Genomic DNA, 24,360 nt, shown 5'->3' on the forward strand with positions numbered 1-24,360 from the left:
ACACTATATGACGATCAGTATTGACAGAGAGCCTCTGGTACCAGAATAGATCCGAGACCAGAGTGGTTGTAAAGAAATATTCATAACAATTTCACCTTTCATAGACAATGTTGTCATTTTGGTGGGCGGGGGATCGCAGATTTGGGAAATAGAGGAATCTTTGAAGAAGAAACTTGGACCCCAAACAAACAAACAAAAGTATTTATGCAAGAAAATAAAAACAAATAAATCGTATTTGATAATGGTGTGTTTACAGTAACACGGTGAAGAAAAATAATTGCCTATTTTGACCATCTCCCCTACCAGAATTTCTATGGCGAATTGGTGAGTTTCAGCCAATCAAATTGCCGATGTTAAGATGATTAATAATCAGAAGTTATTGGCAATTTCATCACATACAGCATGCCTTTAATATGTTACAGCATTTCCACGGAAGTTTGCGTGGAATTCAAGGATATGTTCACTACATCTATTTCATTTTCGAAATGTGAGTCTGGTAATATAATGTACAATATGATTTTATCAGTGAATTTCAACCAGAATATAAAGAAAATCATACACAATTTATAATCCAAGTCATTGTAGCAAACGTGTCAATGCCAGGCAGTTTATTTTTATTTCCACAATCTTTTCCCATTGTAAATGCGCCATGTATATAGGGTCGGGTCACTGCACTATACTGTAACTTGGGAATACGTTGGAGTAAATACTGGGGGATTTATCAGGTATTTCATTTTAGTCTGGTATGCTCTATTCATTCACTGTAAGTTATTCGCTCCCACAAAGAAGATACCTTCCATTGTTTTCACGTCATGAGGGATATACCAACTCCACCAAAAGAGGGCGCTATGAACGCGACCATGATAAATTATCTGCGTTTCGTAGATTAGCAGATAATTGCTATCTATTCGTATGTAAATTATTCAGGTGCCATTGCACCTGTTCTGACTGGTTATTGGCTAAATAACCAGGTGCTCATAGGTATATAGTAAGAAGAGTGTTCTATTGTATTCAGTCTCGGTTGCAAACAACTCACGATGTCCACACCGACGGAAGGCCTCAGTGAACCGATAACACCACCAAACATCAAGGACTTGCTCGACGATGTTACTAGCAATATTACCACCGTTGTAGAAGACCGTTTGGCGAAGTTTAAGCGCGACTTGTCTGAAGAAAATAGCGAAGCTCTCGAGACGGCGGCAAAACGTACCAGGGCCGACAAGCATGATTTCAAAAAACCTGGTAATCGGCAGCAGTTCGAGCACGAGCAGAAGGTGATGGAGTGCCTGCATACTGCCATGGATGCCACTACTAAGAATGCTGTGGAGAAAGCCAAAGACGCTCTCGAGAAAGGTATGGCTCTGGTTTCTCATCGTATGAAGCTTATCAAGCTGGCCGATAAAAGCGAATTTGGGTGGGGCACAGTGAATGAATACATTTCTGATGAGTTGGCCTCTGACACTGATGACGAAAAGCGTATTCAGCGTTCCGAAAAACGAGCAGGGACAAAAATCAAACAAAAGAAGCGCTATCGCCGAACCCAACCCAGTCAACAGAATTTGAATACTAGTAGCAATTTGTTCAGAGATGCACGTCACGGATCACAAACTTCTGAATTCCGGATTGGTCCCTGTTTCAGGTGCGGAGATTTCGGACACTTGCAGAACAGATGCTTGCGGCTTGCCGACAAAAAGCTTACCGTCCGAATCCAGGGAGCCCACCCATTCTAATTCGGTGACACTTGGCTTGGGCAATATTGTTTTTTCTCATCCCATCGTTCCGGCTTTGCGTAGCGTTTATAACATAGAGTTAAATGCATGCCATTCTGAGCAAATTTTGTCACGGTCCGTGGTCGGGCGGCTAAAGAGCTCATTGTCTTTCTGGCAAAATTCTTTGTCCTGCCCGCTTTTTGTACGTTCATTAATTGCATTTGGTTACCGTTTACCTTTCTCAAATTATCCCCCGCAGTTTGTGGGTAAAAATAATTTGTCCAGCAGGAAGCACCCCCAATTCGTTCGTCAAGCAATCAATTACTTGCCAATGGCTGTGTTTCACGCCAGTTTTCTCGACCTTATTGCGTAAACCCTTTGACAGTGGCAGAAGGGAAAAAGCTCAGATTAGTTCTCGATCTCAGACATGTGAACCTTTACTTAGCGAAGCCTTCATTTAGATATGAAGACCTAAAAACTTTAGCTCAGATGTTCTCCGACAACTTTTATTTTTTCGTTTGGGATCTTGAATCCGGCTATCACCATGTTGATATTTAGCATGAACATCGCAAGTTTTGGGTTTTTGTTGCAATTTTGACGGCGAGATCAGGTATTTTACATTCAATGTGTTGCCGTTCGGCTTGAGCACTGCCTGTTATTGTTTTACTAAGCTTCTGAGGCCATTGGTTAAGAGATGGCGTAGTATGTCACACGCGTCAATAGTGTATTTAGACGACGGTATTTCTGGTCATGGTTGTTTGACATCTGCTAGAGCAGCTAGTATTGTTCAACGAACTGATTTGCATAAATCTGGTCTTAAAGTTAACGAGCAGAAAAGTCGCTGGGAGCCCGCTCAAATCGGCGAATGGTTGGGGTTTGTCATTAACACCTTGCGGATGGAATTTTCCCTCCCACAGTGTAAAGTTGACAAGATAAAGAATTCAATTTCGACTGTAATTACTGCGAACAGATGCTCGGTTCGCGATCTTGCTCGCATTGCCGGTTTTTTTGATATCTTTGTCCATCGCTGTTGGTCCGATTACTCGTCTATTTACGAGGCAAATGTATTTTACTATTGAGAATCGATCGTCGTGGGCGCAGATCGTTAATATATCTGGACCTGTGCTTCAGGAACTTTTGTTTTGGTCGAGTACTCTGGACGCTCTGAACGGTTTTCGTATCAAACCCAAATTCTCGGCAACTGCGTTTGTATTTTCAGATGCTAGCGACACTGGTTATGGTGGTCACTATAGCTATAATTCAGAATTCTTTTATTCTAATGGGTTGTGGGATGAAACAGAACGCTTACAGAGCTCCACATTTCGCGAGTTAAAAGCTGTACTTTATGTATTAACTTCGTTTTTGTTGACTTTGAGGCATAGAAAAGTTAGGTGGTTTTCGGATAACCAGAATGCTTGTAGAATAATTTCGGTCGGTAGTGCAAAGCCATCTCTTCAGGTGTTAGCCATTGAAATTTTTCAAATCTGTTGTCAGAATGATATTCAACTCCAGGCGACTTGGCTACCGAGGTCCGAGAATGAAAAAAGCGGATCTGCTGAGTAGAATTGTTGATACAGACGATTGGTCGCTAAATCCCAAGATTTTCGACATGTTGGACAAAATATGGGGCCCGCATAGCATTGACAGATTTGCGTCTTGTCACAACGCTCAACTGCCACGTTTCAATTCAGCAGCTTGGAACCCCGGTACAGAGGCCGTTGACGCATTCTGTCAGAATTGGTCCACTGAAAATAATTGGGTATGTCCTCCCGTCAGTCTTGTAATTCCCGCTATTCGTCATCTTCAGAGTTGCAGAGGAAAGGCAACTTTAATATTGCCAGAATGGCCATCTGCCGCTTTCTGGCCTGTGTTGCGTCCGCAGCCTGGGCGTTATGCTGACTTTGTTAAGTTTGTTCGCGTCCTTCCCCGTATCCCCAATTTGCTAGTGAGAGAAAGGGGTCAAACATTCAATTTGGTTAAAACTCGCAAGACATCCAGTCTTGTTGGTTGTCCGAATTTCAATATGTTGGCTTTGAGACTCTCATTCGATCCAGACCCACATGATGCGCGGGACGCGAGCAAATTTCAGTCCACAGGGACTGGTTAAATTAAAATTGCCAAATTATGTAATTGCATATAGTAATGTCACTTGGTGTACGTTTGTATTGTATGATTAATGTCGCAGTCCGATCTGTCATGACTAAGGATTCTTGTAAATAGGTATTTAATATGAATAAATTTATGTCGCATCATTTCGTATGCTAGTTTACTTTCCTACAGGATATGTAGCTTTTCTGCATATTCGCCCTTCGGCATGTCGGTATACATATATATATATATTTGCCTTTCGGCGTGTGTCGGTATGGATATTTGCCTTTCGGCGTGTGTCGGTATATATATTTGCCTTTCGGCGTGTGTCGGTATAGATATTCGCCTTTCGGCGTGTGTCGGTATAGATATTCGCCTTTCGGCGTGTGTCGGTATAGATATTTGCCTTTCGGCGTGTGTCGGTATAGATATTTGCCTTTCGGCGTGTGTCGGTATAGATATTTGCCTTTCGGCGTGTGTTGGTATAGATATTCGCCTTTCGGCGTGTGTCGGTATAGATATTTGCCTTTCGGCGTGTGTCGGTATAGATATTTGCCTTTCGGCGTGTGTCGGTATAGATATTTGCCTTTCGGCGTTTGTCGGTATAGATATTTGCCTTTCGGCGTGTGTCGGTATAGATATTTGCCTTTCGGCGTGTGTCGGTATAGATATTCGCCTTTCGGCGTGTGTCGGTATAGATATTCGCCTTTCGGCGTGTGTCGGTATAGATATTCGCCTTTCGGCGTGTGTCGGTATAGATATTCGCCTTTCGGCGTGTGTAGGTATAGATATTCGCCTTTCGGCGTGTGTCGATATAAATATTCGCCTTTTGGGCGTGTGCCGATATAGATATTCGCCTTTGGGCCTGTATCCGTATAGATATTCGCCCTTGGGCCTGTGTCTGTATATATTCGCCTTTCGGTATGTTGCTGGCGCTATGGAAGTGCGGCCATTTGCTGACGCTGTTCTTGTGGGACAGCAATGTTCGATGTGAGTAAGACAATTCGTTATTTCCAATTCGCGGTTAAATGTCGGTATATTATTGCGTCGTCGTGTCAATTTTGTTGTATAAATTGTGTAGTTTTAGATGTCTTTCAGATACAAGATTGGAAGGCTGAACTCGGCAACCCAGCACTGGATGACTTCTGTGACACTCTTCCCGATGTGATGTTGGCGTCTAGAGCCGGTAATACGTTAAGCAAGTACACCGGCAGTTGGCTCAGATGGAAACGATGGTGTCAGTCAAATCTGTCGGCGGGCGCCGCCTGTCCAGCAAAGCCGTTGCACATTGCTATATATCTTCGGAGTTTGTTGGACAACGCAAATACAGTTGCGCCCATGGATTCCGCATTGTATAGTATTAGATGGGCGCACTCAATGGCTGGTATAGTATCCCCGACTTGTCATCCAATGGTTCGGGCTACGATGGAGGGCTGCAGGCGCATTCTCACTAAACCTAGAAAGGCCAAAGAGCCAGTCGACCCAAAAATTCTGGCCACACTGGTGTCCCAAAAGAATCTGTCTTCGTTATCAGACTTACGATTGCTATGCTTGTGCCTTATTTCGTATGCTGGATTTATGCGTATTGGCGAGCTCTTGAGCGTTAAAATAAGCGACATTTCATTATCAGATTCTCATATGGAGAATAAATTGCATAAGCGAAAGAACGACCAATTTCGAGAAGGAAGTTCTATAATTATTGCAAGGTCTCCCAAAAATACTTGTCCTGTACGTGTTACAGAAATGCTCATATCTAAATTGGGGGTTAACGTTAATTCCGAAAGTTTCTTAATTCGAAGACTGGTACATACTAAACAGGGGCTCAAGCCTCACAATCATTTAGGGATTTCATATTCTACTGCTAGAGATTTAATGATGAAGGGTATCAAACCATTGGTTAACGATATTTCCCAATTCGGCACTCAGTTTTCGTGCGGGTGGCGCAACGGCGGCAGCTAATAGTAACGTTAATGAAAGGTGCATTGCCAGACACGGGGGGGGGGGGGGGGGTGGAAGAGCACGAGTTCAAAAGACAGATATATTTGCGATTCGCTTCAAAGCAAACTAGAAGTACCAAAGTCCCTTGGGGTCTAACATACACGTTTGTGAAACCATAACTAAATTTTTGCTCTCCTGGGTACTGCAACCACCGCATACCGCATTTCATGCTTGTTGTTTAATTTGTACGAATAATTGGAGTTAAGTATAGATCGACTGTACTGTACTGTGGGACACGACTGGCCATATGGCAAAGATTAATATTGGTGAAAGCAACTGATGAAACGGTGCCAGTATTAGGACAACGAGAACATGTATAAGTTTCCGCGGACGGTTTCTGACTAAGCACAGGCGTTCGAAGCACATGACCGCATGGCTGCTGTTTCAAGAGAGACGATCGATATTTAATGGCAGTTTCATTTAAAATTGCATGTTCTGGTTGTACATACTATACAAAAATAACGATTGACGCAAAAAAAAAAAAAAAAAAAAAAAAAAAACCGGATAACAACGGCATTTTCAGTAGTTGGCTGCTACGTAGGGTTATGTGAATTTTATGTAATGTAAATAACAGCTACATACGTCGTACTTATTTGCAGTCATGTGATTTACTGTCCAATTTCCCGAAAGTTTTATTTTCGGTGTGATTGCTAGCGTTTATCACGTGAATCTAAACCATGAATTCAAAAAAACATAATTACAAATATTTGCACATAAATTTGGTTCGATTTTGGGTGGCTACCTATCAATTTGAAGTTGTGCCTGGGTCTACCCAACTACAACAAGAAAAAAAGTGGCTGCAAATTGTTTTCTACATATTAGTCTAATAAATTTAGAAATACGACGATACGATTAGAACATGGTATATAACTATTCCCCGAAACGAGCTTGAGTTTGCCTCCCAAGTCTGCGCGGTTTGCTTACCGACATTACTTCGTTAATATATTTGAAATAGTTCAACGCAAAGTTTTAATATATACGTGTCTGAAAATGAACATTGAATATTATATCACAAACCTCGTCCAACTAAATTATCTACGCAGTCCGAAAACGGGGACTTATGTTGTGACCTCCGTGCCTCCGTGCGTTCGTGTGTCCGTGCGTGCGACCGGACCTGTATCTTAGAAATGCTTTTACCAATCACAATCAAACTTCACACATACATCATACATTATATTATAGATATGCACGTCAATTTGTTTCACGATCTGATTCAAGATGGCCGAATGGCGGCTATTTTTGTGCTAAAAATCATAAAAAAACACATTTCCCGGCTGTTTACAGATGGATTTTGTTCAAACCTTGTATATACGTTGGACATTATAGGACATGGATGCACATCGTTTTGTTTTTCAGATACATGTAAGATTCAAAATGGCCGACTGGCAGCCATTTTGTTTTAAAGAATGTGGTTCTAGTGCCATATCTCTGACTTGCTTATACTGATTATGTTCAAATTTTTAATGGTCATTATAAATCATATCATAGATATACAGACAGATTGGTTTGACGATCCTATTCAAAATGGCCGAATGGTGGCCATTTTTGTGCTAAAACATCATCAAATATCAAGCATTTCTGGCATTTATGGATTGATTTTGTTCAAACTTGGTACATACATTAGACATTATGGTTCCAGATGCACGTCATTTTAATTTTCAGATCGGATTTAAAATGGCCGACTGGTGGCCATTTTGTATGAATGCAGCTCTAGTGCCATATCTCTGACATGCTTTGACTGATTATGTTCAAATTTTATATATTCATTATACATGTATTCAAAATGGCTGATTTTGTTTTAATTAATGCTGTTCCAGAGCAGAGCAATATCAATACTCGTTTCGATCAGATACAAATGTCAATCATTTTAATGTTAAACAATCTTCATAATCATATTCCTGTTTATATTCCAGCTATATTAATATAAACAAAACTATATACATTTGTATCTTGAATTCGATAACTAACAGGGACTGTGCCATGCATGGCTTGTTTATTCAGTCTTGTAGCTTGAATAATAACATTCACTTAGCAGCGATCAAGTTTTTACAAAGAATATTATCATTATTAAATACAATCCCAGCCAACTAGTCTTGTTGGTATTTTAATAGCAATATTTCTGGTTTCCGTAGCTTTCCATTGGACACTTACATTTTGTGTATCAAAAGATTATACTATTACTTGTTTGTTAGTTTTTTATCATGTTCATTTTAATACTGTACCTTTTTGAAACTTTTTACAGAAATTCTAATTTGATGAAAACTCGGTGTTTCTTAATGAAAAATAAATAAACAAACCGGTAGGCTGGTTGACGTTCCTCTCAGCTCAAAAACAAACATATTTTCAGCTGTTGTCATGGTAGGATATGAACGTGAAGCTAACATCGGTTTATAACTAATTACACTTATTTCTGATCATTTTGCGATTGTATTTTCTAGATTCTTTGATTGAACCTAGAACAACAAATAAATAAAACTAATTTATTAGTGGTCTGAGATTGAACGCAACATTTATAGTTCATTCAAAGTTCAAAGTTGACTTGGAATTACGTTGATACAGTGTAACAATGTTGGGGCCGGTGATTTTGGTCAGTGCCAACTTAGCCAAATTAAAAAGCATGATGATTTGAACACTGTTATTACAAGACCAAAGTTTGATTTTTAAAGTATGTTATTTCCACGTTTTAGCCATGAATGTTTATCCACCAATGACTTAATTTGCAATTAAAATTAAATCAAAAATTAAAATATATCGCGTCACACTTTATTTGATTGACTCTTTTCATTTATGTCACAATATACTATTGTATAAATAAGGTGGGGGTGTACACCACCATTGTAAAAAGGTTTCAGGTTGAACCAATGAGAGCTTAATGTACAAATGCTCTCTATGAAAGGCGATACACACTTGTCATAATTAATTACTCCATGAAATCATGAATGGTAAGTTTGTTTTTTTTAGCTTCTGATAAGTGTACATGTATAATTTTATATGATAGAAACCTTCGCTTATATAGAATATGTAAGCAAAAAAACATGAACTAAATGTTATTGCTACATGTACTTTTATAATCGACTTGAGAGGGAAAAGTACGATGTTTAGTGTATACCCCGATTCAAAATGTAACGTTTAGAATCAACTTAAATTTATTGGGCGTTCATCTGTATTGTATGTTACATCAATAATTGTAAGAAGAGGGAGTTTTATGATGTATGTAAATAACATAATAGTTTTTACCAAGTGATAAATCAATGATGCACTGCAGAACTGAGCCATGTTGTAGCATGTAGTCTAATTGTTTTTCAAAACAACGGGAACGGTAACGCCGTGCATTGTTTGTGTTACTAGCCTCGAAGTCCAATGAAGTTCTCTCTTCCGTGCAGTAAGTAATGAGAAGAAAAACCAGGACATGGTATCCCAAGATGTTAGCTGGCTCAGATAATTATTTACCACATTGATATATATAGTTTATATAATACAAACTATAATCTTCCACTGTTTTACGACACTCACTCATAGTTTTTAATGTATCTAAACAAATTGTAAGTGAATGAATAAATGCAAAGTTGGAATGTAGACGTAATTTGCATATTAGATGTGAGTAAGGTTATGTCTTTCGAACTTGTCTATGGTCACCAAAGCATGTACAATAATAGTCTCATTGCAATTAGATCAATCAAATTCACAAAGTTGTGAGTATATAAGGGACGACGTCAAAAGATCGATGTCGGATAAAAATATTAATTCCTTTAGTTTTTTTTTTCACCCCCCCCTACCCCCCACTGAAACTTAATTGATAAATATTGGTCTTGGCGTCAGACTACATTCACCATTAAATACAAATTGATAATCGGACAGTAGTATTGCATAGCAGTTGGTTGTCGGGAGAGTGTAAAAAGACTTTACAAATGCACCTAATTTGACGCACAGATTTACACTCGAACCAAACCATTTTTCTGTTTTTTTCCCCCTTTTGGGGTAATTCTGTCCATGATTGGATAGAAAAAAACCCAACTACAAATACTCCAAGATGTTTTTGACTTCATTAAAAAATAAAATCGTTTTTGTAGGATGGAAGCTTTTTGAGGCCAAAACCCCGCACCCCCAAACAAAAAGAAATAAGTTTTTTATCCGACATCGATCTTTTGACGTCGTCCATAACATAATCCAATATTGATTAAAACCACTTTGTAAATATGCGAGACACAGGAATGATATGGTAAAAGCAAACATTATTTTAATAAAACCAATATGTTGTTATGACGTGTCAAAAAACTAACAATGCTTCAGTGACAAGACAAAATTGTGAGTTTTTATTTTACATTCTTTGATCTTGTACTTGTGCCACGTGACGTGATATTTTTGAGTATGTTCACAGCCAGCCCTACAAAACTCACAGTAATGTCAATGATGTACTTGAAATAAAGAAATGTGGAAGGGAAAATTCACAACACTTATAATTGTTTTATTCAGAAGCAATAAATGACACTTCTTACTATGGTTAAGATATGTATAATATATATCAGGTAAATACTCTGCCCTCTGGATTTCACATTATTATTTCCTCAACGACTTCTATTGGAGTTAACTTGACACATTTAATGTATACTAAAGAGAAAAATTATTGTAAAATAACACTCTTACCCATTAATTCTGGGCAACCGTCAAATATAAAAATAATATCGAGGTCTTTTTATAAACCAATGCACACTGAGTTATATTATATAATTATAGTTATATAGTTAACCCTATTTTCATTATTAGCAATTATTAGGCGAAGAAATTATAAAGATATTGTTTTGTATAAACTTTATTGAATAAAAAAGAAATAAAATGATTGTTGAGTTTTCAATGATACCTATATATGTCACTACGAGCTATAAGTTTAAACAGTGCTAACATTCTAGCCTTGACAACAGCCGTTGCTAGGGTATGAAGTTATAAACACAGTGTCTTTCAGCACAGTTCAGTAAATCCAGAATCCAAGTACAGCAAAGAAGAACAGCATCCAATACCTCTTCCTGTGCCATTAACCATTAAACCAATACTGCTTAATTAGCTAAGTGTAATGAAGAAACGTATTAAAACTATGAAAGTGTGGACTTTATAAGTACAACAGGAGTAAAAATAAAACAACTTCAAGTTAATCATAAATCAAATAAACCAATCACAGCGGTATATTTAAGGGCAATACAGTTGTTGATATTGAGTAAAATTATTTATGAATAGGGTGGCTGAGATTGAGGAGACTGGTACACATATGTTTCTAAAACACGATTTTTAAATATAATAAACAATATATTTTATTAATGTATAAGGGCCTGAAAATAGTATTCATAAGTGGTTTATAGTTTACTGTATCAAACAACGTGAATCATCTGACAGAAAAAAAGTGTGCTGTATAATTTCTAAACCAGCGGGGCTCTGAAGAAGTTTGAAAACAAGTTTGGGATCTGACATTTCTAATAAAATGGAGAACGTCCGGAATGTAAACAAGAAGGGATTGAGAAGTAGGGATGACATTATTTTCATAGATGTAGACGTGGAACTTCTTGAAGATATTGTTAAGATTAATCACCAATATTAAGATAGGTTGAGTTTGTAACAATCACTGGTTGTGTTTTAACATTCTGAAATTTAACAAGATCTGGCTGAAAATCTATTTTTTTTATAGAAATGTACATCAATTCAAGATGGCTGCCATTTTGAATTACACAAAATGGAAATGTTGTACAATAATTTTATTACTTGAAGAAATTTCAAACTAAGTTAAGTAAAAGTCTTGTCTCTGTAATCCAACTAAAAATTGAATTATCCCATAGGAATGGTAGGTACTATGGGATGTAGAAATCTGAGGGGGGGGGGTTACAGAAGTAAAACTTACCTAATTCTAACGTAGCATTATTACTATATGCAGTTCCTAAGTAGTTTGTAGCGACACATTGATACACCCCTGCTGCTGCACTTAGAAAATGCAGGTTTCCACTGTACTCTGACACCCAATAACCGGCCACATTTTCCACCAATTCGCCATCCTTATACCACTGTAAAAAAGTGTTTATCAATTATGAAATTTTGTAAAATTTATCTCCAATAAAAGCTCACATAATCCAAAGTGCATTTATTGTATTTGTATTCAGTGGGTCAAGTACGTACTACACTTGTATAGTTCATTAATCAGTTTGTAACCAGAAAATATTTGTCTACCGGTAATACCGAAAATGCATTGACATAATTGACCCTTCATCTTACTGTTCAAATACAGCAACATTTATTTTCAACTTCAACTTATTACATTAGTTGGGGGCATAACTAAAAAAATCCAATTGATAACATGGTTCTACTTTCCTAAATTACCAGGATATGTGACATGTTGGGGTCAGGCATACTTCTCAACTTAATTAGTGAGCACCATGGTCACTAGCTTCTTCTTTCTAAGATGTGGAGATCATTATTAGTCAATACAGAGACCCCCCTATAGGGCAATCTTGTTTTTACAAGTGCTACAAGTATAAAATATTTCCTACCAGACTATAATGTGGTATAGAAAAAATGGTTTTCATTTCTTCTAGGATTTTTTTAATTAAAACGTTTTATCTGAATTTCATTTAGCAGAACACTACTCATTATTTCCTGACTACTGGGCTTGCAAATTCAAACAAACTCTGCGAATTTGGACCGTATGATCTCAGTGTATTCCAACACATTGATAGAAAATGTAGAAGCATTTTCGAAGAATCTACACGCAAGATCAATTTAAGGTTGAAACTTTAGGACCAAATTAATGATTGGCAGAATAAAAACAACTGACATCACCCACTCGACCTGTTGACCTCCCCTTTACTATGAAGTGGTGTGGTGCATTTGAAGTATGCTGGATGAAACCCTTGAAGTAATAGGGGTGGAAGTGTAAAAATGAATGACGGGGTAACATCTCAGAATTTAACATTATACTTTCACATGTATGTCGCATACGACTTGTTTACCACTTCCGTGTCACTAAGTATGTTCTAGAACCGTACTGTGTCTGGGTGGAATATTCTAGATTTTTTTTTAGAAACTGGTTGAATATGTAATAGAACAATGTAGGAGGCAATATAAGGTAATGGAACATTCTAGAAATTTATAGTAAATTCCAGACTCATTATGTATGCTGATGTAATGGTCTATTTATAGACAGTGTGGGTATATATAGGGGACTTGTTCAGCACTGAGTTCAGATCGGAGATCTCGTTGAATTGTATTGGAGTTTAAGTATCTAGTCATTGGAGTAGTGGAGTTTTACCGCGTTTTTGTACTTGATGTTTGCAGAGTATAATAATACCAGTACCAGTTGAAACATCATCTGTTGGCTCCGTGTTCGTATTTTATCATCGCCGCCAGGGAAGACTTTCTGTTACTGTTGCCATTTTGGAATTTGAACCATCACACCTGTACTATACCAATTACGGTAATATTACGTTGCGTGTGACAATGTATTACAAAAGTTACTTTGTATTTTATGTACCTATAAATATTGTATTTATTGTATACTGGATCATTAAAATATGATTTATTTTGGACTTAGACATATCTCTATCATTTATGAAAACAAATTCAACAACAAATCAACAACACCAATTTACATCTGAAATGGTATTTTTGTATCACAGGTCATAAGAATTAGTGAAAATACATACAACATTTTTTTCTACAAAAATGTAAATAACTTAGTATTAGCATATTGGTACAAGTCCTAAAAACATTTTTTTTCATATATGTGCTAATTTTCATAATTTTCAAAGCAAGATTTAACTTTGTGTGTCTTGTTCAAATGTTAAAAAAATTGAACTTTATTAAACTAAGATGTGAGAGAATTGCAATCAGAAATGTAAATTGTGTTATACTTTTATCAAAGGCATTGGCTGTCCCTCGGCTTTGCAACCTATACCTGCATCTTTGTAATAAGGAAGTATTTTGCTGGGTGGATGCTCCGTAATCCGAGGTGCAAAGTCATCTGTGAAATAAAAAATATCAAGAGTTTACTAACCAAAATTACCAAAGTTGCCATGCTAAGTTGGGCTAGAGAACGTTTTTTTTCTCATTTGAGGCGCCGACACGATAGACAATATTGTTACATTTTAACTGATACAAACGAGGTTGTTGACGCCACTGTCAGACGTCAGAGTAAACAATTATTATTATCGGTAGTTCGCTATTTTTTTTTTCAATTTTAAGTAAAATAAAACGGCGTGCAAGAAAAATAAGGTATATTCTCTCATTAACAGAAATACATTCAACAGTTACCAATAATTCTAAGTAAAGAAATTGACCTACGGACGGACAATCGCGAAATGTTGTAAGCAATGACATTTTTAAATGAAATCCAAGTACATAGCAAGGATAAGATACAACTGGCAAACGAAATAGATGGTGAAAGCAAACTTTCCACTCGTTTCATAAGGTGGTTTATAGTTTACTGTATCAAACAACGTGAATCATCTGACAGAAAAAAAGTGTGCTGTATAATTTCTAAACCAGCGGGGCTCTGAAGAAGTTTGAAAACAAGTTTGGGATCTGACATTTCTAATAAAATGGAGAACGTCCGGAATGTAAACAAGGAGGGATTGAGAAGTAGGGGTGACATTATTTTCATAGATGTAGACTTGGAACCTCTTGAAGATATTGTTGAGATTAATCACCAGTATTAATATAGGTTGAGTTTGTAACAATCACTGGTTGTGTTTTAACATTCTGAAATTTAACAAGATCTGGCTGAAAATCTATTTTTTTATAGAAATGTACATCAATCCAAGATGGCTGCCATTGTGAATTACACAAAATGGAAATGTTATACAATAATTTTATTACGTGACGATATTTCAAACTAAGTCTAGTAAAAGTCTTGTCTCTGTAATCCAACTAAAATTGAATTATCCTCTAGGAATGCTAGGTATTATGGGATGTAGAAATCTGAGGGGGGGGGGTTACGGAAATAAAACTTACTTGCAAATTCTACCGTAGCATTATTACTATATGCAGTTCCTAAGTAGTTTGTAGCGACACATTGATACACCCCTACATCTGACTTTATCCGTCTTCTAAAGTCTTCAAGTTCAATAAACAGGTTTTCACTGGAGAAAAAATCAACGGTCCCAGGTTCAGGTACAATCAATTCGCCATCCTTATACCACTGTAAAAAGTGTTTATCAATTATGAAATTTTGTAAAATTTATCTCCGATAGAAGCTCACATAATCCTAAGTGCATTTATTGTAATTGTATTCAGTGGGTCAAGTACGTTCTACACTTGTATAGTTCATTAATCATTTTGTAACCAGATATTATTTGTCTACCGGTAATACCGAAAAATTCATTGACATAATTGACTCTTCATCTTACTGTTCAAATACAGCAACATTTATTTTCAACTTCAAGACCAACTTATTACATTAGTTGGGTGGATAACTAAACAAATCCAATTGATAACATGGCTCTAATTTCCCAAAGTACCAGGATATGTGACATATTGGGGTCATGCATACTTCTCAACTTAATTAGTGAGCACCATGGTCACTAGCTTCTTCTTTCTAAGATGTGCAGATCATTATTAGTCAATGCAGAGACCCCCCCTATACGGCAATCTTGTTTTTACAAGTATAACATATTTCCTACCAGACTATAATGTGGTATGAAAAAAATGGTTTTAATTTTTTCTAGGAATTTTTTAATTAAAACGTTTTATCTGAATTTCATTTAGCAGAACACTACTCATTATTTCCTGACTACTGGGCTTTCAAATTCAAACAAACTCTGCGAATTTGGACCGTATGATCTCAGTGTATTCCAAAACGTTGATAGAAAATGTAGAAGCATTTTCGAAGAATCTACACGCGAGATCAATTTAAGGTTGAAACTTTATGACCAAATTAATGATTGGCAGGATAAAAACAACTGACATCACCCAGTCGACCTGTTGACCTCCACTTTACTATGAAGTTGTTTGGTGCATTTAAAGTATGCTGGATGAAACCCTTGAAGTAAAAGGGGTGGAAGTGTAAAAATGAATGACGGGGAAACATCTCAGAATTTAACATTATACTTTTACATGTATTACAAAAGTTACTTTGTATTTTACGTACATATAAATATTGTATTTATTGTATACTGGATCATTAAAATATGATTTATTTTGGACTTAGACATATCTCTGACATTTATGAAAACAATTTCAACAACAAATCAACAACAACAATTTACATCTGAAATGGTATTTTTGTATCACAGGTCATAAGAATTAGTGAAAATAAATACAACATTTTTCTTCTGCAAAAATGTAAATAACTTTTTAGTACTATTAGCATATTGGTACAAGTCCTAAAAACATTTTTGTCATGTATGTGCTAGTTTTTCTAATTTTCAAAGCAAGATTTAACTTTGTGTGTCTTCTTCAAATGTTAAAAAAACTGAACTTCATTAAACTAAGATGTGAGAGAATTGCAATCAGAAATGTAAATTGTGTTATACTTTTATCCTAGGTGTTGGCTGTCCATTGACTTTGCAATCCATCCTAACATAGCTCACATATTTGGCTTCATGAAGTATTTTGCTGGTTGGATGCTCCATAATCCAAGGTGAAAAGTCATCAACTGTGAAATAAATAATATCAAAAGTTTAGTAACCAAAATTACCAAAGTTGCCAAGTTATGTTTGGCTAGAGAACGTTTTTTTTCTCATTTGAGGCGCCAACACGATAGAAAATATTGTTACATTTTAACTGATATAAACGAGCGTTGTTGGCGCCACTGTCAGACGTCAGAGTAAACAATTATTAATATCGGTAGTTCACTTGTTTTTTATCAATTTTAAGTAAAATAAAACGGCGTGCAAGAAAAATAAGGTATATTCTCTCATTAACAGAAATACATTCAACAGTTAACAATAATTCTGAGTAAAAACATTGACCTAAGGATGGACAATCGCGAAATGTTGTAAGCAATGAAATTTTCAAATAAAAACCAAGTACATAGCAAGGATAAGATACAACTGGCAAACGAAATAGATGGTGAAAGCAAACTTTCCACTCGTTTCATAAGGTGGTTTATAGTTTACTGTATCAAACAACGTGAATCATCTGACAGAAAAAAAGTGTGCTGTATAATTTCTAAACCAGCGGGGCTCTGAAGAAGTTTGAAAACAAGTTTGGGATCTGACATTTCTAATAAAATGGAGAACGTCCGGAATGTAAACAAGGAGGGATTGAGAAGTAGGGGTGACATTATTTTCATAGATGTAGACGTGGAACCTCTTGAAGATATTGTTGAGATTAATCACCAGTATTAAGATAGGTTGAGTTTGTAACAATCACTGGTTGTGTTTTAACATTCTGAAATTTAACAAGATCTGGCTAAAAATCTATTTTTGTATAGAAATGTACATCAATTCAAGATGGCTGCCATTTTGAATTACACAAAATGGAAATGTTGTACAATAATTTTATTACTTGACGAAATTTCAAACTAAGTCTAGTAAAAGTATTGTCTCTGTAATCCAACTAAAAATTGAATTATCCTATAGAAATGCAAGGTACTATGGGATGTAGAAATCTGGGGGGGGGGGTTACAGAAGTAAAACTTACCTAATTCTAACGTAGCATTATTACTATATGCAGTTCCTAAGTAGTTTGTAGCGACACATTGATACACCCCTACATCTGACTTCCTCCATCTTGCATACGGATAGATACTATTAAAATACAGAGATCCACCGAACGGTGACTCAGTAATATGCCGTTTCACCAATTCGCCATCCTTATACCACTGTAAAAAAAATGTTTATCAATTATGAAATTTTGTAAAATGTATCTCCAGTAAAAGCTCACATAATCCAAAGTGCATTTATTGAATTTGTATTCATTGGGTCAAGTACGTTCTACACTTGTATAGTTCATTAATCAGTTTGTAACCAGAAATTATTTGTCTACCGGTAATACCGAAAAATGCATTGACATAATTGACCCTTCATCTTACTGTTCAAATACAGCAACATTTATTTTCAACTTCAACATCAACTTATTACATTAGTTGGGGGCATAACTAAAAAAATCCAATTAATAACATGGTTCTACTTTTCCAAAGTACCAGGATATGTGACATTTTGGGGTCATGCATACTTCTCAACTTAATTAGTGAGCACCATGGTCACTAGCTTCTTCTTTCTAAGATGTGGAGATCATTATTAGTCAATACAGAGACCCCCCTATAGGGCAATCTTGTTTTTACAAGTGCTACAAGTATAACATATTTCCTACCAGACTATAATGTGGTATAGAAAAAATGGTTTTCATTTTTTCTAGGAATTTTTTAATTAAAACGTTTTATCTGAATTTCATTCAGCAGAACACTACTCATTATTTCATGACTACTGGGCTTGCAAATTCAAACAAACTGCGAATTTGGACTGTATGCTCTCAGTCTATTCCAACACGTAGATAGAAAATGTAGAAGCATTTTCGAAGAATCTACACGCGAGATCAATTTAAGGTTGACACTTTATGACCAAATTAATGATTGGCAGGATAAAAACAACTGACATCACCCACTTGACCTGTTGACCTCCCCTTTACTTTGAAGTGGTGTGGTGCATTTAAAGTATACTGGATGAAACCCTTGAAGTAATAGGGGTGGAAGTGTAAAACTGAATTACGGGGTAACATCTCAGAATTTAACATTATACTTTTACATGTATTACAAAAGTTACTTTGTATTTTATGTACATATAAATATTTTATTTATTGTATACTGGATCATTAAAATATGATTTATTTTGGACTTAGACATATCTCTGTCATTTATGAAAACAATTTCAACAACAAATCAACAACAACAATTTACATCTGAAATGGTATTTTTGTATCACAGGTCATAAGAATTAGTGAACATACATACAACATTTTTTTCTACAAAAATGTAAATAACTTTGTATTAGCATATTGGTACAAGTCCTAAAAACATTTTTTTCATGTATGTGCTACTTTTCCTAATTTTCAAAGCAAGATTTAACTTTGTGTGTCTTCTTCAAATGTTGAAAAACTGAACTTTATTAAACTAAGATGTGAGAGAATTGCAATCAGAAATGTAAATTTTGTTATACTTTTATCCTAGGCATTGGCTGTCCCTCGGCTTGGCAATCTATACCTGCATCTTTGTAATAAGGAAGTATTTTGCTGGGTGGATGCTCCGTAATCCGAGGTGCAAAGTCATCTGTGAAATAAATAATATCAAGAGTTCAGTAACCAAAATTACCAAAGTTGCCAAGCTAAGTTTTTTTTCATTTGAGGCGCCGACACGATAGACAATATTGTTATATTTTAACTGATACAAACGAGCGTTGTTGACGCCACTGTCAGACGTCAGAGTAAACAATTATAATATCGGTAGTTCGCGATTTTTTTTCAATTTTAAGTAAAATAAAACGGCGTGCAAGAAAAATAAGGTATATTCTCTCATTACCAGAAATACATTCAACAGTTAACAATAATTCTAAATCAAGACATTGACCTACAGACGGACAATCGCGAAATGCTGTAAGCAATGAAATTTTTAAATGAAATCCAAGTACATAGCAAGGATAAGATACAACTGGCAAACGAAATAGATGGTGAAAGCAAACTTTCCACTCGTTTCATAAGGTGGTTTATAGTTTACTGTATCAAACAACGTGAATCATCTGACAGAAAAAAAGTGTGCTGTATAATTTCTAAACCAGCGGGGCTCTGAAGAAGTTTGAAAACAAGTTTGTGATCTGACATTTCTAATAAAATGGAAAACGTCCTGAATGTAAACAAGGAGGGATTGAGAAGTAGGGGTGACATTATTTTCATAGATGTAGACGTGGAACCTCTTGAAGATATTGTTGAGATTAATCGCCAGTATTAAGATAGGTTGAGTTTGTAACAATCACTGGTTGTGTTTTAACATTCTGAAATTTAACAAGATCTGGCTGAAAATCTATTTTTTTTATAGAAATGTACATCAATCCAAGATGGCTGCCATTTTGAATTACACACAATGGAAATGTTGTGCAATAATTGTATTACTTGACGAAATTTCAAACTAAGTCTACTAAAAGTATTGTCTCTGTAATCCAACTAAAAATTGAATCATCCTATAGGAATGGTAGGTACTATTGGATGTAGAATTATGAGGGGGAGAGGGGGGTTATGGAAGTAAAACTTACTTAAAAATTCTAACGTAGCATTATTACTATATGCAGTTCCTAAGTAGTTTGTAGCGACACATTGATACACTCCTGCTATTGTCCTTATCCGTCTTCCAACATGTGTTTTTTGTAATAACAGAGATGCTGTGTATTGTTCCGTCAAATATTTGACCCAATATATTTCCGCCAATTCGCCATCCTTATACCACTGTAAAAAAGTGTTTATCAATTATGAAATTTTGTAAAATTTATCTCCAATAGAAGCCCACATAATCCAAAGTGCATTTATTGTATTTGCATTCAGTGGGTCAAGTACGTTCTACACTTGTATAGTTCATTAATCAGTTTGTCTCCAGAAATTATTTGTCTACCGGTAATACCGAAAAATGCCTTGACATAATTGACCCATCATCTTACTGTTCATATAGAGCAACATTTATTTTCAACTTCAACACCAACTTATTACATTAGTTGGGGGCATAACTAAAAAAATCCAATTGATAACATGGTTCTACTTTCCCAAAGTACCAGGATATGTGACATTTTGGGGTCATGCATGTTTCTCAATTTAATTAGTGAGCACCATGGTCACGAGCTTCTTCTTTCTAAGATGTGGAGATTATTATTAATCAATACAGAGACCCCCCCCCCCTATAGGGCAATCTTGTTTTTACAAGTACTACAAGTATAACATATTTCCTACCAGACTATAATGTTGTATAGAAAAAATGGTTTTCATTTTTCCTTGGTATTTTTTAATTAAAACGTTTTATCTGAATTTCATTTAGCAGAACACTACTCATTATTTCCTGACTACTGGGCTTGCAAATTCAAACAAACTCTGCGAATTTGGACCGTATGATCTCAGTGTATTCCAACACGTTGATAGAAAATGTAGAAGCATTTTCGAAGAATGTACACGCGAGATCAATTTAAGGTTGAAACTTTATGACCAAATTAATGATTGGCAGAATAAAAACTGTGGGACTTTATACACATTGTGCATCAGTGTGCCCCATGTGTCGGTATGATGTGCCACTGATCATGTATAAAGTTTTGCCGTGAAACAACTATTTGTGTCAATTCACTGACACGTCATTGATGCAACAGAAAATCGTACATTGATATTACAGTGATCTTAAAAACATTTTACTACAGTGATGTGATTGGTAAAATGAAATTCACATTTTATAAAAAAAAAGTGTAAACATGAATGACAACATTTTTGGGGTGCTTCAAATCACCAATACAGTCGTACACAATTTTATGTTTTGTGAGAAAACCGACTTCCCTCAGTTAACAAACTTACTCAATTTGATTTTGTGAAATTCATTACGACTCGGGATCTGTACAAAATCAGTTCAGCAAACGGTTGTGCATCAAGGTAAAAATTTAAAATTGGTTTTCAAATAATTCAGATTATTACCATATTTAGTGTTAATCACAGATACTATTGGTACAAAGAAAATGTTGACATACTCGCTGTATTTATTTTTCTCGAGTGAAAAAAATGTAATTTTTTGTTTACACCTCCGCATAATGCTCATTTACTATTGTCATAAGAGACTCCGATATTTATCAGAAGTGCATTCGTTGAACTATAAAAATTGACACAGATGGAAATGAGTTGATTTTTCGTGATCGATCTTTGAACATGGGTACACTTTCGTTGTTAATATAAGGATAGCAACTGGCATTACCCACTTGACCTGTTGACCTCCCCTTTACTATGAAGTGGTGTGGTGCATTTAAAGTATGCTGGATGAAACCCTTGAAGTAATAGGGGTGGAAGTGTGAAAATGAATGACGGGGTAACATCTCAGAATTTCAACAACAAACCAACAACAACAATTTACATCGGAACTGGTATTTTTGTATCACGGGTCATAAGAATTAGTAAAAATACATATAACATTCTTTTTCTACAAAAATGTAAATAACGTTTTAGTACTATTAGTATATTGGTACAAGTCTTAAAAACATTTTTCTCCTGTATGTGCTAATTTTTCCAATTTTCAAAGCAAGATTTAACTTTGTGTGTCTTTTTCAAATGTTGAAAAACTGAACTTTATTAAACTAAGATGTGAGAGAATTGCTATCAGAAATGTAAATTGTGTTATACTTTTATGCTAGGCGTTGGCTGTCCCTCGGCTTTGCAAAATATCTCTGCAGATATTTCATGTTTGTCTTCAGGAAATATTTCGCTGGTTGGATGCTCCGTAATCCGAGGTGCAAAGTCATCAACTGTCAAATAAATAATATCAAGAGTTTAGTAACCAACATTACCAAAGTTGACAAGCTACGTTGGACTAGAGAACGTTTTTTTTCATTTGAGGCGCCGACACGATATGCAATATTGTTACATTTTAACTGATACAAACGAGCGTTGTTGACGCCACTGTCAGACGTCAGAGTAAACAATTATAATATCGGTAGTTCGCGATTTTTTTTTTCAATTTTAAGTAAAATAAAACGGCGTGCAAGAAAAATAAGGTATATTCTCTCATTAACAGAAATACATTCAACAGTTAACAATAATTCTAAGTAAAGACATTGACCTACGGACGGACAATCGCGAAATGTTGTAAGCAATGAAATTTTTAAATGAAATCCAAGTACATAGCAAGAATAAGATACAACTGGCAAACGAAATAGACGGTGAAAGCAAACTTTCCACTCGTTTTAAAATCAATATTTCTTTCATTATTCATTATTCTTTTTTCATTAAATATCACTTTCAAATACATAAACACATTAAAGTATTAAGCACTTAATCTGCATCTATGAGGTCATGCTAAGGCTGAAAAAAAGCAAGAAAAAATTCCCAAATTTGTTTAGAAAGTCAGTATTTATTCGCTGTCGCCCTGCTCGGGTGATGGTCGGCGGTGGAGATTTCGGCAACAGTGGCTGGGTTGCTGTGGGGTTGGTGAATACTGCGGGAATGTAGACCGATAGTATGGAGACAGCATCAGATTTGTATTTGGACACCAGTATTGCCATGGATATTTCTATGAAGCAGACTGTGTTCTATTATTGTCAACACTCGGGACGGTGTGCGGGATAATTGGACTTTGAATACTCATATATGGTGCTGTGGAAATACTACAACGTTCACGGTTCGGCACTGTACTGGTTGTCTCAGCGGTGTGTAATTCCATTGCGTCGCGTGGAGACTGTGACATGGGAAGTGTGCGTGGCGTAATTATGCTCCTATCACATTCACTTTGACTGCGAGTTTGAGTGTGACTCACTGATCTAATCATTCTTTCCCTGACTAGATCTGACGCCCTGCGTGCATAAGAACTATATTTCTGAAGACGGTTGTGCTTGAACTTTCCTTTTTAAAGTGCGATTCAAGAATAGCGATGTTTCCTTTTATTAGTGGAGTATGGGGAACAATACCGACGCTGTCATGGATAAGACGCTGTATACTTTGACACGCTGTTTTCTGTATATATTGTGCTACTCGCTTCTTCTTTACAGCCAAAACAAAGTCATCTTAGACGTTCAGTTGCGAGACATGACAAAATAAACGCAGCGAGTGCTACATTTCGAAAATAAAAATACAAAATAAACGCAATCAAATGCGCCGGTCACGCGCGTTGGCAGAATTTTCGGATTTGTATTCTGTGTGATTTGAAACAATTCCGCACTGTTCAGGTGTCATACATTTGTCGTACGGACATCTTCGTTTGTCGTGATTCCCGTAAGTATGACAGTTGGCACACTTTTTTTGTCCCGGACCTCGTCACAGAGCTTGTCAGATAACTGCTCATATTTCGTCTAGGCCAGATCCAACTCAGTCGTCAATTCACCTATTTCAACTTTCAGCGCCTCCAATGCCAATTTATGGGGCGTCTGGTAAGTGTAATTTTCCCAAGATCGATATTCGGACGAGTCGTTAGACTCAGTCGACGGTGCTTTGATACTCTAACACCACCACCACCACCACCACTACTACAATTACTGCTGTCACCACTCCTTTCATCAGATGCTACACACGGAGAGGTCTCCGAATTGTCAATACAGAGTTTAGATCTTGGTGTTTGTATCTTGGCAACTGCATTCAGTACCATTCGCTTGTGTACAGTGCTGACCTTGGTCACAAACTCCTCAAAATCCTGGAAAAACCTCATCGCGGACACACTATATAATCCAGTCGCTTAAAATCATCGACATTTTTTAGCAGTGCTGGGTCGACAGAACTGAGAAATTCGTCAATTACTTGACGATGTTGCGGAGTGCCTTCCATTTCACAACACCATGTTATGAAATTGACAATGTGAAATTGGCAACGATTTCATATAGATTTTTCTACAGGGGTGTAATCACATTTTTTGTGTGTATTATTCTTCTTCACAAGTGCA

At 36.2% G+C, this 24,360-nt stretch overlaps 1 protein-coding gene and 1 pseudogene across 1 annotated transcript; one reads left to right on the forward strand and one right to left on the reverse strand.

Moving 5' to 3' along the window:
- Nucleotides 1-1,019: 1,019 nt before the first annotated feature.
- On the forward strand, nucleotides 1,020-5,891 carry LOC144344062 (uncharacterized; annotated as a pseudogene).
- A 2,298-nt stretch (nucleotides 5,892-8,189) lies between these two features.
- LOC146735714 (roundabout homolog 1-like) lies at nucleotides 8,190-24,129 on the reverse strand. Its single transcript, XM_085506026.1, has 9 exons — nucleotides 23,923-24,129; nucleotides 20,012-20,201; nucleotides 18,926-19,035; nucleotides 17,412-17,592; nucleotides 16,301-16,422; nucleotides 14,781-14,967; nucleotides 13,682-13,791; nucleotides 11,680-11,839; nucleotides 8,190-8,248 (listed from the first exon to the last, which is right to left on the reverse strand). Exons 1-9 carry the CDS (start codon nucleotides 24,127-24,129, stop codon nucleotides 8,190-8,192), a joined length of 1,326 nt encoding a protein of 441 aa, XP_085362152.1.
- Between the last annotated feature and the right edge of the window lie 231 nt (nucleotides 24,130-24,360).

The sequence above is a fragment of the Saccoglossus kowalevskii genome, chromosome 12, assembly GCF_978046115.1.
Source record: "Saccoglossus kowalevskii chromosome 12, keSacKowa6.1, whole genome shotgun sequence".
In the NCBI taxonomy this organism is placed as follows: Eukaryota; Metazoa; Hemichordata; class Enteropneusta; family Harrimaniidae; genus Saccoglossus; species Saccoglossus kowalevskii.

Excerpts from the sequence above, each read along its gene's own strand:
- LOC146735714 (XM_085506026.1), bottom strand. The coding sequence starts at position 24,129 with ATGAGGTTTTTCCAGGATTTTGAGGAGTTTGTGACCAAGGTCAGCACT. Across the intron at positions 14,968-16,300 it reads AGCCAACACCTAGGATAAAA|TGGTATAAGGATGGCGAATT; the intron begins GTATAACACAAT and ends CACTTTTTACAG. Across the intron at positions 13,792-14,780 it reads TGCTACGGTAGAATTTGCAA|ATGACTTTGCACCTCGGATT; the intron begins GTAAGTTTTATT and ends TTTATTTCACAG.